General features: G+C 38.7%; 4 protein-coding genes across 4 annotated transcripts; 2 read left to right on the plus strand and 2 right to left on the minus strand.

The window, feature by feature from the left end:
- Window positions 1-1,808: 1,808 nt before the first annotated feature.
- Window positions 1,809-3,843, minus strand: LOC112560743 (complement C1q tumor necrosis factor-related protein 4-like). Its single transcript, XM_025232820.1, has 3 exons — window positions 3,277-3,843; window positions 2,591-2,732; window positions 1,809-2,214 (listed from the first exon to the last, which is right to left on the minus strand). The coding sequence occupies exons 1-3, from the start codon at window positions 3,488-3,490 to the stop codon at window positions 1,929-1,931; spliced, it is 642 nt and encodes a 213-aa protein (XP_025088605.1). The 5' UTR covers window positions 3,491-3,843; the 3' UTR covers window positions 1,809-1,928.
- Window positions 3,844-4,266: 423 nt separating this feature from the next.
- Window positions 4,267-7,431, minus strand: LOC112560825. Its single transcript, XM_025232934.1, has 5 exons — window positions 7,224-7,431; window positions 6,454-6,573; window positions 5,851-5,932; window positions 5,026-5,187; window positions 4,267-4,542 (listed from the first exon to the last, which is right to left on the minus strand). Exons 1-5 carry the CDS (start codon window positions 7,359-7,361, stop codon window positions 4,421-4,423), a joined length of 624 nt encoding a protein of 207 aa, XP_025088719.1. The 5' UTR covers window positions 7,362-7,431; the 3' UTR covers window positions 4,267-4,420.
- A 1,000-nt stretch (window positions 7,432-8,431) lies between these two features.
- LOC112560995 lies at window positions 8,432-11,029 on the plus strand. Its single transcript, XM_025233146.1, has 5 exons — window positions 8,432-8,684; window positions 8,963-9,082; window positions 9,549-9,633; window positions 10,066-10,227; window positions 10,805-11,029. The coding sequence occupies exons 1-5, from the start codon at window positions 8,550-8,552 to the stop codon at window positions 10,894-10,896; spliced, it is 594 nt and encodes a 197-aa protein (XP_025088931.1). The 5' UTR covers window positions 8,432-8,549; the 3' UTR covers window positions 10,897-11,029.
- A 2,233-nt stretch (window positions 11,030-13,262) lies between these two features.
- On the plus strand, window positions 13,263-15,964 carry LOC112560900. The gene is made up of 5 exons (XM_025233047.1): window positions 13,263-13,526; window positions 13,802-13,921; window positions 14,269-14,353; window positions 15,141-15,302; window positions 15,741-15,964. The coding sequence occupies exons 1-5, from the start codon at window positions 13,389-13,391 to the stop codon at window positions 15,830-15,832; spliced, it is 597 nt and encodes a 198-aa protein (XP_025088832.1). The 5' UTR covers window positions 13,263-13,388; the 3' UTR covers window positions 15,833-15,964.
- Window positions 15,965-16,101: the final 137 nt, after the last annotated feature.

A 16,101-nucleotide genomic window follows, 5' to 3' on the forward strand; every position in this document is an offset into this window, starting at 1 on the left:
TGAGTGTTATTACAATCGTCATTATCCTCATCATTGCTGTTCGTTATGGTGATTTAATATAGCATAGCTTAAATTGCTTCGAAAGAAAAAGAATTTTAAAAACTCCAGAAATGGCATAAACACATCATGACAAATATCTAAAAGTCATCAAGGCACGCCACTGATGCTGCACGCGGCAAGGAGTTATGCCCCCATAACTGCTGACGTCAGACGCTGAGAGAATAATGAGTGGTCTGCAGGTCCTTGTTCCTCCGTTAGCAACATAGATAAGAACAGAGTATTTTAATCTTTGTAGCAGTTTCCTTCATCCAAATCCCTGCAAAGCCTCGTATTGCAACATCTTTATTTTCTTGTTTTTAAAGAATCCAGATGAAGATGGCGTAAGCCGTAACTCTTCTTTGTAGGAAATATTGGATACGCTCCCCTACACGTAAGGTAACAACAGAATTGCACCAGAATCTACATTTTTTTTTTATTTTGTTATTGATCGCCTCTTTAAAACTCTTGTTGCCAGTTTCTGGAGAGTGGCAATAAAATTCTTCTCTACAGCCGCAACTTTCTAGTTTTTTTTTTTAATCTTGGGAGGAAATGAAGGTGGGGGATGACTTCAGATCATGCAATCTGGGTTTTTGAAAAAAAAATATGTCAGGATGACTTACAATACGCGTGATATCGTTTACTCGCACGTGATCGATGAGTCACGAGTCTCTTCTATTTTTTTCTTTATGTTCTGAGTTGGAGTTTAATCGAGTAAAATCGAGCAATTTAGGTTTCCACATACAACGCAGTTTCAAATAACTCGACATAGGTTTTTAATTTGGATGAAAGTGAATTTTTAAATCAGTTCGCTTGCAAATCCAACATAGAAAACAGTAATTCTTACTTTTCGTTTAGTTTAACACACACACATCATCATCATCATCATGTCACATATTCAGCTACAGAGACATCATGAAGGTGATAAGGATTCTCTGTGCTGCAAACACATTAAGGTTTGGGAGCTCCAGATTATGGAAAAGTAAAAGGCGTGAAGAGATGTAGTTAGCCACATTAAGATAATCTTTTGACTGAAGTCGAGAAATTCTTGTTAGGACTCCAGGTATCAAACTATTGACCTGATTGCGAGCTATTTAAATGAATAGCTTACATAGATGCAAGTAGACACGTATACAAATTTCTTCTTACTTAGTGTTTTGTGTTGAAATAAATGCTAAAGTGACATCACGGGCCTGGCATGCGCACGCACCGTCAAATAAGAAACGAGTTAATGTTAGGAGTCAGACAGGTGCAAAATAATGTTGAGCTGTTCACAGAGAAGAAAAGGTCATCCTGACTATTTTCGGTTCATTTACCTGTAAAGAATCACGAAGCCAGTGCGACATCTGGAATGAATGACAGATTGGTATTTAATCACTGCACTCAGTAACTCCTTTAAAGACCGTTAAAAATGTCAAAGATGTCACATATCCTGATTGGTTACAATATATAAAAGTATAAACCGTTTTTAGTTTAGTAGCAAACAGACGGAAAAACAAAGCAGGAGACAAATCATGTTGTCCAGGTAAGGGTTCCTCAGGTTGGTTACTTTTTATGTTTCATGGTTGTAGTTGCACTGGGTGTTATAGATAAATAGCTGATTTTTCTTAATTTGGTGTCATCGCTTATTAAAGAGCAAAGGTGTCGTGATTATGGCTTGATATGTCTCTCTTCGCCCTCTTCTTTTCTCTCATTTAGAGGCAGAAGGGACGATTAATCATTATGAAGTCTATTTTCTGTTTTCAACCAAAATACATAATGTGCGATCATTATTACATGTATTTGTACTTTTTAATCAAGATGCAACAAAATAACGAGCGATTATCAAGTGTATGTGCAATTTTTTTAACAAGATAAAAAGTGAATTGCAATCGTCATTGTACTTGGAGTTCCTAATCAGGATACAACAAAAATCCTGAAAAGGACGAGTAGATGAGACCCCAAAGCTGAGTCAGAGGTGGATTCATGTTTGTCGGGTAGCCAAGTACCCAGACTTGCTGACCAGCGCTGAGATGGACCATGGACTGTGCCGTGGCCACCTCTCGGTCTGGATGAACCCAGACCTCTGTAGTTGTGATGATAGCATTGTTTGGGGTTGTCACAACATCCAGGCGTATACCATTGTTGCTTGCTGAAAGAATCTTGATGTGAAAGACGTACTCCCCTGCGTACGGGGCACTGAACAGATCAGAAATCCCACTTCAGTCGATGGGTCAGTCAATGTTGCCAAGGCTTTACATGTTTTCTTTTGTCAAAGCTCACAATAAAACAATCTACCCTGATACAATGTCAAAATATAAAAAAGAAGCTGAAACATTTCTTCAAAATTTAATGACTGGTGAATTCTTAATCATTTTAATTTTCTTTGCCTCTTAAATGACCATAATGAAGATGGGAATGATTTATTTTATTTTATCATTTAATTTAACCTTTTATATCCTGTACACACACACACACACACATACACACACCACACAGAGATAAGATTTACCCTATCTTGTTTTCATACCAAATAAACAAACAATTGATATGACGTCTGAAATTTAGTGCTTACCGAAATATCCCTGTTGCAGGGTCATACCCGTTTCCAATATTGAAAGCAGCAGTGTCAAAAATGATGGTCTTTCCTGGTCCGATATCTTTAATTACTTCAATGGAAAAGTGAGCGGAAAATACCACTTTCTTTTGTGACCTGTCTGAAACAAATTCATTTGAGTTCACTTGTGCCCCTCGACCAGGAGAGACGTACGCCACGTAAAGTAAATGCTCACAGGAAGGTAGATCTTGGATAAACAGTCCATCACCCCCTCTTTCTGTGATAATTATTCCCTTTTTATGCTTCCACCACCACCAGTGACTGCGTCCAAGGCAGAGGTGTTTCACGTGACAGACACGTGATGCATAGGTTCACACTGCGACGTTTTGAGTGTGATGGTGACATATATTATTAGATACATTTCGCGGGACGAGGTAGGGAGAAAGACAAACTATTAGTTAGGTTATTGACACAGATACCAGCGGAAAGACTGACAAGTAAGTTACAAAGTTCCCCATACAACCGAGCAGAGACACAGCCAGTCCGACAGGACTTGTCATACAAAATGACAAACAAGACAGAAACACGTGAGAAACGAGAAAAAGAGTAGACCCCGCCACCTCGCCCACCTCCCAAACTTCATTGACCCTCAGATTACTTGTATGGGTCCTCATTCCTTGTCTACAAGTTAGTGTTTCTCTTACTTTCCAGCGCCTGCAGCCGTGCTGTTAGATCGTCGATCAGCTGGGAATGTCGGTCCAGCACCACGGTGATGGCGTCCACGTCGTCGGATCTCGCGTCACGAGACTTCTCGAGACACTCGCAAGTTCTATTTTCAGCCTCGAGGTTTCGATCGCTCGACGCGATGGAGCAGGAGAGATAAACCGAGGCGACGACGAGAGCGATTTTACTGGTCATGATAAGTCGCTTCTGCTGTCAAATTCGCAGCACGAGAGGTGGATGCAGGCGAGTACACTTCTATTTAAGGTTGTCTGCTCTATCTCCCTGTCCCTACCCCCTTCTCTGTCTCACCCTGTCTGCGACGAAGAACTTGATTGGTAGCTGTCGGGCCGTGTTATCAGACGAAGACGACTCATAGAATTGTTAGATGCGGGCTCTTTCTTTATCTGGGTTCAAAATGCCAGACTAAACAGACGCGGAGCATGAATGCAGTGACATACAGCAGCACGCACTTGATTGTATAAAGAATGTGTTTAGTTTGGTACGTGGTTATTAAAGAAGAAAAGATAGGCAGAAAGAAAATATATATCTTATACATGTAGTTACATACTAACAGTCTGTCTTATGCTCAGTCTGACCGAAGATTTCTTCACCGACTTATTAAAGGGACAGAACTCTTTCCTTAATCTAGCTAATCAAAGTAAGCTCCCTTTACACAATTTAAAAAAAAAATTTTTTAATATGAGTAATAATTTTTCAAACACCAACTCAAGGAAAATCTTACCTATTTTACAAACTCACAAAAAGTCTTTAACATAATATTGTCTTTGTTATCATAAGCATTAAGTGTTGGTGGCTGTCCTAGGTATTAAATATTACGAGGTACTTTATGTGTAAAACAAATAACAAAAATTTCAAGCGTCCTTCTCTTAAAAAAATGTTATGTACATCATACAGCTCTCATACACTAAGAATTACTGACATGAAATTACAATTTAACCTCTCAAAACAAGTGTGTGGGTAAAATAATTTATTTCTGTCATTTTATTTGACAAAAACATTTAAAAACGATACAAAACATAAGAGTATTACTGAGACACAATAAAAGTAGCCTTATATGCCCAGTTTATAATATTCACCTGGTCACAGAATTGACTGGGTACCGACTCAAGGCCTGTTAGGCTCCCTATCTGTCCAGTCGGACTGGCCACAGCTGGCCGGCAAATCAAACAAAGAAGGATACCTAATGTTTGACACGTAGGTGGTAAAGAGTAAAATCTGGTCTGTTTCTGTTAAAAGTAACAAAAAAGACTGAGATCAGAGACAGCATACATAAATTGATAACATGACTTTTTTTTACAATACCACCCATAAAATAGATTATCCTTTCGAGACTATTAGGATAACACGAGAGGTCAAAGAGGAACTTTCCATAACGTGTGTTGTAAGATTAGTTCTCTGTTGACTGGATTAAAGGTGCTTTCATTTAGTGAATATTTTGGAAGAAGATTACCTAATAGGGAGGAAATCGGAATGTACCTAGCACCCTGTAAGCGGTACGCACTTTGATGTGCGGGTATCATTTGCTGAGGCAGGCCCTAGAGGACATCTAACCGCAAACACATCATTCAACTTATTAGTGACAAGGACCAGGTAGCACTTCCTCCCGAACTCCCTTCAATCGGAAATGCTGAATACACGTATTTAGGAACTTTCTGCAGATAGCTCAGTGCTAAAAATTTGGTTTCAGATAACATTCAAAGAAGACTTACGGGTGGCTGGATCTGATGTTCCTTCTACAACGGGCACACAACTGTCACTTGATACTGCAAGCGTGACCGTTATGTTAGACCCAGGCAGGCGGAACCTCCAGGTATCGTAGGTAAGTGTTGGGAAGGTACCGAAATAACTGGAGTCCACGTACAGGGCATCGTCTGCACAAAGACAATGAGTGATTGAAGTAAAGTAAACGTTTCTTCCATTGCGGTTTTTCTAACAGGATCAGGTAATAAAACTTTTTAAAATATATTATACACTTTTGGGGTTTAAAATAATGCAGCTGGGTGTATTTTATCATCATACACAACTACAATTTGAACTCTTATAAGAACCTGCTGTCTAAGAAAAACCTTGTGGCATTGATGATGTCTTTGAACTTGCTATTCTTAAAATGGTCGCCACATTACTTAAATACAAGTCCAGTTTTCTGTTGACTTATTTTGTGTAGTACGGATAAGAACCACACCATTTTAAGATGCTGCAAATATGCGGCAGAGCTTAAACTATTTAAACTTAAACTTAAATCATTGATTGATTTATAAATTACAAAGATAAATGTCCCAAAGTCTAGAGCCTACAAACAAATATAAAACATTCTATCTACGGAAAAGAATGCGCAGCCAAACCCTTTCCAATACTTGTTTTGACATTGCATTATAAATCGGGTTTCCGCCGCTTCTATTAAACAAGTGAGTTTCAATGTAAATTATTCAAAATTAACTTTTAGATATACTGTATTAATTTTTTGCTGTCTCAAATAACTATCTCGTTTAAACCTTTTTCTGACATTCTTTAAGCGTTAAAGCCCCATTTCTTACCTGGAATACATCGTGTAGGTAGGGCAGTAATATTCACGATGTAGCACAGTGTGCTGTTTTCTGGTATGTAGTACATCTTTCCCTGCAAAGCAAAGCAAGCAAAACAATTTTTTTTTAAACCCCCCAAATTTTAAAGAACCAAAAATCTTTCTAAGCTAGAATACTTTAAAACAAATATCAAAGGACTGAGTAAAAATAAAGTTATTCAATTCATCGGGATAGGCAATTTAAGAGCTCTTGATAAGTTTCTGTATATGTGTGTGTTAATTTGTGTATGTGTTCTCTCTCTTTCTCTGGTGTGTGTGTGTGTGTGTTAGCACCGAGCAGCTGGAAATATTTAAAGCAAAAAGCAAACATTTTTTCAAAGAAAGGACCAGCCAATCAACTTTTGGATGATATTTTTTGTTTGAATTATAAACAGAAGAGTTTATTTATTGTAAACATCTTAGAGACCTGGGTGGACAGAAGGTTCATGTTAACTTACTAAAGTATACTAGTGAACATTGTCAAGAATTGTGATATAAATCCTTCTCTGCATGTCTGTTCTAAACAGAATAAAAAAAGGTTTACACTTCGAATACGTATTAATGGCATAAAGCTTACCCTGCTATAATCAAAGACCGATCTGGACCTGATGACAGAAGTACCTGTGATGGGGTCAAGGGTGGACGCCCGTATCGCCGCAAGGTTCATCGTAAAGTCCATTTGGTAGTCTGAATTACTCTACAAAAATGTCATTTCCTGGTATTAATCTGTTCTCTCGCGTTAACTATAACCTGAAATTGGTCGACTTCGATGCTGAGTCAATTTATTTATTATTTAAAGATTGTTATTTTCAATAAACTTGCAATGGCATTGAGTATAATCTAAAAGAAATTTCATATCTTGACATCACTGCTTGACATTAACCTGGTTGCCAGCATCCTAAAGCATTGATAAAGTCAACAATATTTATATTAAAGTGTAATAGGACACAGACCAAAACATGTCAACAGAGAGGCAAATGCCCTAAAGAGTAGAAAAAATCTGGAAACGAAGCATGCCAGGGGAACTAAGCATACAAAAGAACAATAGTTTGAGGCAGTGAATGGCAACTGTAGAAAATATGGAACAGTCATGGTGCACACAAACCCAAGACTCCAAGTGGTAACGCATGTCCCAGCGGCGACAGCAACATGAGATCACATGGTTGTCAAAATGTCCTCAAAATGATGATTGGCAAAACAGATGGATAATCATTCAAGAAAATTTTCTTGGAGTAATTGCAGAAAAGAGATCAGAAAGTTGCAAGGCTCAGGCACAGAAAAACAATCTAGAAGATAGCAATTGGCGCAACAGAAGCAACCATGTTGTGTAATAGTTTCCACACTTACTATGGAGTTGGTGTTAATAGTTTTCAGGTCAGTCATGATCAAAGAATACTGGGCTGGCAGGCAGCATTTTAGAGGGTCGAGCTGGACCACGCCGATTCCAACAAGCAAAGTCAGCGCAAACAAACTCCAGTCGGCCATCTTTGTTCCCTCTCCCAGTGTTTAGCTTGTGTTCAGTCTGAGTAGATTAACAAAGTAAAGGAAATAAGGCAGAATTTTTTCAAGACCTTAGTATATAAATCAGGAACAGGAACCAGCTGTCGTTTCACATAAAACTCTTTCCACAACCAGATAAGCGAATTAAAAAACTGAAAAGCACTCTAGTGGCTAATCTATTCAGAGTTTGGTTATATTTTTGTGGCAAAAAACCCACTGATTAGTATTTTTAGGTAAAGAATGTTTGACCACTCCCTCACCTCGGGGATTTATCTTGCAAAATTCAAATTAATGGAAATCCCAGGCTACAGATTCCCAATTCCCTGTCGTGCTACTACTGTTGCTTTGTGTGTAGGTGTTCATGAAGGTGCATTTGATGCCTGTCCCAAAAAAGTATTCTTAAGTTTCTAAATGTGTAAAAAGCATCTTAAGCATGGATGATGCTGGAAAAAGGTGCTATATAAATGTTGTTATTGCTATTTTTTATTGATGTCGGGAATAGGCACTAATCTCATCTTACCCATAAACTTCGTTTATATCATACACTAGGAAGGACTCTATGTTATTCATGTATGGCTCACTTATCTTGTTTTGAGTATTATTTAAATTTTCTAGTCACTGCAGATTATTTGCGGTACTCCTCCCCCACCTGAAAGCATCATTAGTTAATTAACGATGGCAAACCTGTGTATAGTCAAAACCGCAAAATGTAACCGGAGATTGATGTAGGTCGACTGGATACTGTAACTAGTTCCCAAAGTACCTTTGTCATATCTTGTCTTTTTGGCCTTGACCCGATGTTCGTTTTCATGATGATTTTGCTCTTTTTGGTGTACCTACCTCTCAATACATTCAGACCAAAATTTTACACACACACACACACTTTCATGCAAATATGAAGGATAAGTGCTCAACCCACCCACTCCCACCCCCTTTAAAAAAAGGACCACTATGCTAATCAGTCAGGGAAACAAATTTAGACGCAATGACCTTCTGACCCTGGCTTAACTTGATTTGACTTGATTGAGGTCATGAGTGAGGTCACGAGCGGGATAAGTACCTGGTGTCACAGCAGCACGACTCACACACCTGAGGAGTCGGTGCATTAAGAAAATACTGACTGCACGACCTGTTTTCAGTCTTTAAAAGTTCAAAGAAGACTAGAACAACGAAATGATGATAATACAGTTCGCTTTCCTCTTGACTTTGGTGACACACACCACCTGCCAGACACCTGCAAAATGTTGCTTTGCGCCACAGTCCTCCGCCACTCTCGTAGACCTGTATTCCGTCAACGGAGACCTGTATGTGAGTGTCTATGGAATTCTACGGCACTTAATTCATAATTAAGTATGAATTAACATTTGTCAATATTCTCGGTTTCAGTTGGTATAGTGTTATGTTACCGAGACCAAGAAGTACAGTGTAGCCGAAACACTACGTCGCCCTCCAGCAGGTTGTGGAATAAAATCTGCCTGGGTGTAGCCTCTACCTTGATTTCTGCTATTGAACAATAATCTGGTTTTAAGTTTTAAAAGATTTTATAAACATTCGGCTAAAATGTTTTTCTCCTTTTTCCTCTTCAGAATGTGATCGACGGAGAGTTTGACTTCGTTGCAGGAAAGCAAGCTCAGCTTTCATCTACTCACAACCCTTATACAGGTGTCTCCAATTACACATTGCTAGAAGTAATCGACTTCAACAAGGTAAAGGCACAACCAAACTGACTTTCTTTATTCTGTCACAGGCTTTACTCTGAGTTTTATTTAATGTTGATGCTCTGAATATTATCGCAGTCGATGTATCATTTTACATCTGAAGAAGGTACAGGAATAAAAGTGAGGACACAGCTCAATACAGTCCTAGTGTTAAGCCCTGGAAATATTATCTGCAACATTAGCTATAATATTATTATTATTAGCTTTAATATAGCAGATAATATTTCCATGACCCATAAAAATTACGATTGCAACTTTTATTAAAATCACTAAACCTTATGTTCCTCACCTTCGTTACGTTAAGGTGAATGAGACTAGCTGGTAATGTTAATATGTTTATCAATTCAGTGCTTTGACTGTAGTTTGATATGCGATGTTTTGTCCATTGAGAGTAATTGTATTGGCATTGGAAGTCATATAGTGTTTCTTTTTCTCAATATGAAATCAACTTCAGGGCAAAGAATATATCATACCCTGGAACGACCCAACGAAGTGCTTTGTGGTAAACTGGCCTATTGGCCCAACAAGATGCATTCCAGGTGATCAGAAGTAGTTCTCAAACGGTTAGACTTTCGTAATCTTTTTGTTTTGGTAAAGCTTTTCCTTGCTGTACCATGAGGTATATTAACATAGACAGAGCATATCTGGCCTTCTTGCAGGGCATACATAATCCAGAGTAACGGGGGATTTCTTGGTGCTTCACAACGTCCACCTTTAACCTTTTATACTTCGCTGCAGCATAACTATTTAGAGATGGTATGTTTGGAGATATCTGTACAAATGGTGCTAGGCTGCCAAACAATTTAAAGGTCATAGCAGCAAACATATGGGGCAGTTATTCTTGGGAAGGTGATTCCTTCAGTTTGAAAATAAAATTGGAAGTTTGGACATGCAACAGAATGCTTATGATGTCGGCTAGAGAGGACAAGTCATCCCACTACAAACATAAATAACCAGAACATTGTGTGCAGATGACGCAATGTACCTAGGGTCCACCTACCTGGGTCCTGTGTCCACCCTGCCTTACGACGGTTGGCGCTTCAAACTGCCGGGTGCAAACATCACGATCTCCCTGGCGGTCTCTACCAGTGGCTGTGTACCCATCGTGGAGGGAATTCGCATCAACGACAACCGTAAGTTTTTTTCGTTTTTTCTTGTTGTTGTTGTTGTTGTTGTTGTTGTTGTTGTTTTTGTTGTTTGAAAAAGAAAATGACTATTAATTACAAAAATGTATAATTACATCGTCTGTCTGGTGAGAACGGCGCTGCTCCGACTCCTGTTTGATCACACAGTTTGACTGAGACAACATCTCTGAAATTATGATCCCGTATTTTGAAATTGTTTGATCTCGCGCTTGATACGTAGTTGCTCGACAACAACAGTGACGACTAGTAAGAACGCTTGACTACCACCACAACCACCTCCAACATCGCAGTTCAAATTTGTCAGAAGCCAGTGATTCTTTTTAATATAATTTATATTTCTGACCCCGAAAAGCCAACAACGCAAGAGACTAACATGTGAAAATAACATTTAAGCTGAAAGGATGTAACTTATCCTTGATTTTTGTATACTTCACATCTTCGTTAATCAGTGTAAGATGGAGCGTCTAAAATACGGATTTTTTGTTTACAAGGTAAGGTTCATCACTGTTATATAAATTATTATTTTAACGATGAAGGTCAGCTACCATGTTGTTTGTTCAAACAGCTGGTGGTGAAAAACTTTTCCTCTTCACATCATATGAACCAAGAATCCGGAATCCAGGCTGGTTTGTTTTACCCTCGTCGTGTCCACAGTAACATCCTGTTCATGTCACGGTCAGTGACTAATGGCAGTTGTTCATTTACATGAACGTTGCTAAGTTGCTGTTTTCCATCCCAAGGGTAGTTTTTAATTGATGTATAAAAAAAATACAGAATGTTTGGATTCTTGTTTGACCTTTTGAGTATGTGCGCGGATGTGTGCGCATATGAATATGATTGTTTATTTTTAAAACTTAGGAGTCAGTTCCAAGCTTGTATTATATATCTTGTTAAAGGTAAATCTCTCTCTCTTCTTCCCACCACTGTATAAAGCATTTCTTTTTGACAGAAGTAAGTTTGGCAGAGACAAGACCCACAGTCGTTTCTATTCTAGTGACAAGACTTTATTGTCGTGCAGTCAAGCTGTCTACAACCGAGCATCTATAATTGCTTTAAACAAAAAGCAAACATTTTACCAAAGAAAAGACCAGCCAATCAACTTTTGCATAAGATCTTTTTTGAATTGTTTAAGAAAAAGGTTTATTTATTGAAAACATTTTCGAGACTTGGGTGGACAGAAGGTTCTACAAAAATGTCATTTCCTGGTACTAATCTGTTCTCTCACGTTAACTTTAACCTAAAATTAGTCGACTTCGATGCTCAGCCAATTTATTTATTATTGAAAGATTTTTAGTAAACTTGCAATGTCATTGAGTATAATCTAAAATGTCATATCTTGATTATCCCTGCCTGACATTAACCTGGTTGCCAGCATACTAAAGCATTGATAAAGTCAACAATATTTATATTAAAGTGTAATGTGTAATAGGACACAGACCAACAAATGTCAACAGAGAGGCAAATGCCCTAAGGACTAGACAATGAAAACATCTGGAAACGGAGCATGCCGGGGCAACTAAGCATACAAAAGAACAAGAGTTTGAGGTAGTCAATGGCAACTGTAGAAAATACAGATATTCATGGTGCACACGAACTCAAGACTCCGAGTGGTAACCCATGTCCTAACGGCGACAGGAACATGAGATCACATGGCTGTCAATCCCTGTCCTAAAATAAATTATTGGCATAACAGATGCATCATCCGTGAAGAAAACTGTCTTGGAGTAAAGGCAGAAAAGAAATCAGAAAGCTGCATGGCTGAGGCACTGAAAAACAATCTAAAAGATAGCAATTGGTGCAGCAGAAGCAACCATGTTGTGTACTATTTTCCACACTTACTATGGAGTTGGTGTTAATAATTTTCAGGTCAGTCATGATCAAAGAATACTGGGCTGGCAGGCAGCATTTTAGAGGGTCGAGCTGGACCACGTTCATTCCAACAAGCAAAGTCAGCACAAACAAACTCCAGTCGGCCATCTTTGTTCCCTCTCCCAGTGTTTCGCTTGTGTTCAGTCTGAGTAGATTAACAAAGTAAAGGAAATATGGCATAATTTTTTCAAGACCTTCAGTTTATAAATACAGGAACACATGACCAGCTGTCGTTTCACATCAATCTCTTTCCAAAACCAGATAAGAGAATTAAAAATTAAAAGCACTCCAATGGCTAATCTATTCAGAGTTTGGTAATATTTTTGTGGCAAAAACCCACTGATTAGTATTATTAGGTAAAGAATGTTTGAGCACTCCCTCGCCTCTGGGATATATCTTTCAATATTTAAATTAATGGAAATCCCAGGCTACAGATTTCCAGTTCTCAGCCTTGCTACTACTGTTGTTTTGTGTGTAGGTGTTCACGAAGGTACATTTGATGCCTGTCCAAAAAAAGTATACTTAAGTTTCTAAATGTGTATAAAGCACCTTAAGCATGGTTGATGCTGGAAAAAGGTGCTATATAAATGTTGTTATTGCTATATTTTATTGATGTCGGAAATAGGCACTAATCTCATCTTACCCATACACTTCGTTTATATTATAGACTAGGAAGGACTATATTTTATGCGTGTATGACTCTCTTATCTTGTTTTGAGTATAATTTACATTTTCTAGTCACTGCAGGTTATTTGCGGTACCCCTCCCCCACCTGAAAGCATCGATGGCAAACCTGTGTATAGTCAAAACCGCAAAAGTGTGACCCGAGATTCATGTAGGTCGACTGGATACTGTAACTAGTTCCCAAAGTACCTTTGTCATATCTTGTTTTTTTGCCTTGACCCGATGTTCGTTCTCATGTTGAATTTGATCTTTTGGTGTACTTACCTCTCAAATCAAAATTTTACACACTCCCGTGCAAGCTCATTCTAAGTATGAACGATAAGTATGTAACGACTGCTCAACCCACTCACCCCTAGTCCCCTTTAAAAAAAAGGACCACTATGCTAATCAGCCAGGGAAACAAATTTAGACGCAATGACCTTATGACCCTTATGATTTGACTTGATTGAGGTCATGAGTGAGGTCATGAGTGAAGTACCAGGTGTCACAGCAGCACGACTCGCACACCTGAGGAGTCGGTGCATTAAGAAAATACTGACTGCACGACCTTACTTGTTTTCAGTCTTTAAAAGTTCAAAGAAGACGAGAACAACGAAATGACGATGATACAGTTCGTTTTCCTCTTGACTTTGGTGACATCCACCACCGGCCAGCCGCCACCTGCAAAATGTTGCTCTGCGCCACAGTTCTCCGCCACTCTCGTAGACATGCATTCCATCAACGGAGACCTGTATGTGAGTGTCTATGGAATTCTACCACATGTAATACTTAATTAAAGAAATTTTAATTCACTTTCGTCATTATTCTGAGTTTCAGTTCGTACAGTGCTAGGTTACCGAGACCAAGAAGTACACTGACACGTCGCCATCCAGCAGGTTGTGCAATGAAATCTTTGTGGGTGTAACCTCTACCCTGATTTCTGCTACAAAAGATGTAACTGATTTCAAGTATTAAAAGATTGTATAAACATTCAGCTAAAATGTTTTTCTCCTTTTTCTGCTATTTTCAGAATGCGATCCACGGAGAGTTCGACTACATTGCAGGAAAGCAAGCTCTGCTTTCCCTGACTCACAACCCATTTACAGGTGTCTCCAATTACACCTCGCGAACAGTCATCGACTTCAACAAGGTAAAGGCACAACGAAACAAACTTTCTTCATTCTGTCACAGGCTTTACTGTGTATTGTATTTAATATTAATTCTTTGAATATCATCGCAATCAATGTATCATTTTATATCTGAAAAAGGCACAAGAATAAAAGTGAGGGCACAGCTCAGCGCGGTCCTAGTGTTAAGCCCTGGAAATATTATCTGCAACATTAGCTATAATATTATTATTATCTATAATATTGCAGTTAATATTTCAATGACCCAAAACGATTACGATAGCAACTTTTGAGAGTAATTGAGAGTAATTGTATTGGCATTAAAAGTAATATAGTGTTTCTTTTTCTCAATATCAAAAATCAACTCCAGGCCAAGGAATATGTCATACCCGTGGACGACCCAACGAAGTGCTTTGTGGTAAACTGGCCTATTGGCCCAACAAGATGCATTCCAGGTAAGCAGTACAGCAACTAATTACTGGAGAAATTAAGCCACCAACTGTCTAAGCAGCGGTAGTGTAGTGTCTTGGTGTAGGAAGACTACTACACGAACAGAGAAGCCATCGTGCAGTCAGGCACTGTAATGATGATGGTGATTATTTCGAGCGTCTGTCTCGCTGATATCGATACAAGGCATCAGAAAGATAACGATGTCAACTTTCTCTTGCAAGCTTTGAGTATCTTCAATGATTCACAAATCAGGCAGCATAAAGAATCGCAGGTTAAGTAACTCATGCCTTCCCAGTCAATACACTAATTAGTGCAGGAGTACTGACCCCTGACATCGCATACAACCGTGACGTCATCGCACTATGTAGTTCTCAAACTGTTAGACTTTCGTAACTTTTTTTGTTTTGGTAAAGCTTTTCCTTGCTGTACCATGAGGTATATTAACATAGTCAGACAGAGCATATCTGGTCTTCTTGCAGGACATACATAATCCAACATGAAGGGGGATTTCTTGGTGCTTCACAGCGTCCACCTTTAACCTGTTATACTTCGCTGCAGTGTAACTGTTTAGAGAGGATGTCTTTGGAGATTTCTGTACAAATGGTGTCAGGCTGCCAGATAATTTAAAGGTCATAGCAGCAAACATATGGGGCAGTTATTCTTGGGAAGGGGATTCCTTCAGTTTGAGAAATAAAATGGAAAATTTGGACTTGCAACAGAATGCTTATGGTGTAGGCTAGAGAAGACAAGGCATCCCACTGCAAACACAAATAACCAGAACATTGTGTGCAGATGATGCAATGTACCTAGGCTCCACCTACCTGGGTCCTGTGTCCACCCTGCCTTACGACGGCTGGCGCTTCAAACTGCCAGGTGCAAACATCACGATCTCCCTGGCGGTCTCTACCAGTGGCTGTGTACCCATTGTCGAGGGAATTCACATCAACGACAACCGTAAGTTTTTTGGAAAAAGAAAATGTCTGTTATATTACAAACGTGACTAATTAAATCGTCTGTCTGGTGAGGACAGCGCTCCTAAATTACGACAAAGTTGTTTGTTTGCGACAACTCCAACTCTTGTTTGATTACACAGTTTGATTACGACAACATCTCTTAAATTATGATCCCGTATTTTGGAAGCCAGTGATTCTTTTTATATAATTTATAGTTCTGACCCCGAAAGGCCAACAACGCAAAAGATTAACATGTGAAAATTACATTTAAGCTGAAAGGGATGCATCCTTGATGTTTATATAGTTCACATCTTTGTTAATCAGTGTATGATGGAGCATTTAAATACGGATTTTTTCTTTAGAAGATACAGTTCGTCACTCTTGTATAGACTATTGTTTTAACGATGAATGTCCTCTACCGTGTTCTTTGTTCAAACAGCTCGTGGCGACGAACTTTTCCTCTTCACAGAATATGAACCAAGAATCCGGAATCCAGACTGGTTTGATTTACCCTCATCATGTCCACAGTAACATCTTGTTCATGTCACGGTCAGAGACTAATGGCAGTTGTTCATTTACATGACCGTTGCTAAGTTGCTATTTTCCATGCAAAATGTAGTTCTAAATTGATGTATAAAAAATACAGAGTATTTGGATTCCTAACCTATCTTTTGAGTATGTGTGCGGATGTGTGCGCATATGAATGTTTGTTTATTTTTAAAGCTTATTATTGAGTTCCAAGCTTGCATTTTATATCTTACTAAACTCTTTCTTTCCACACTGACATTCCCACACCTTGA

This window comes from Pomacea canaliculata, linkage group LG1 (genome assembly GCF_003073045.1).
Source record: "Pomacea canaliculata isolate SZHN2017 linkage group LG1, ASM307304v1, whole genome shotgun sequence".
NCBI classification, from domain to species: domain Eukaryota; kingdom Metazoa; phylum Mollusca; class Gastropoda; order Architaenioglossa; family Ampullariidae; genus Pomacea; species Pomacea canaliculata.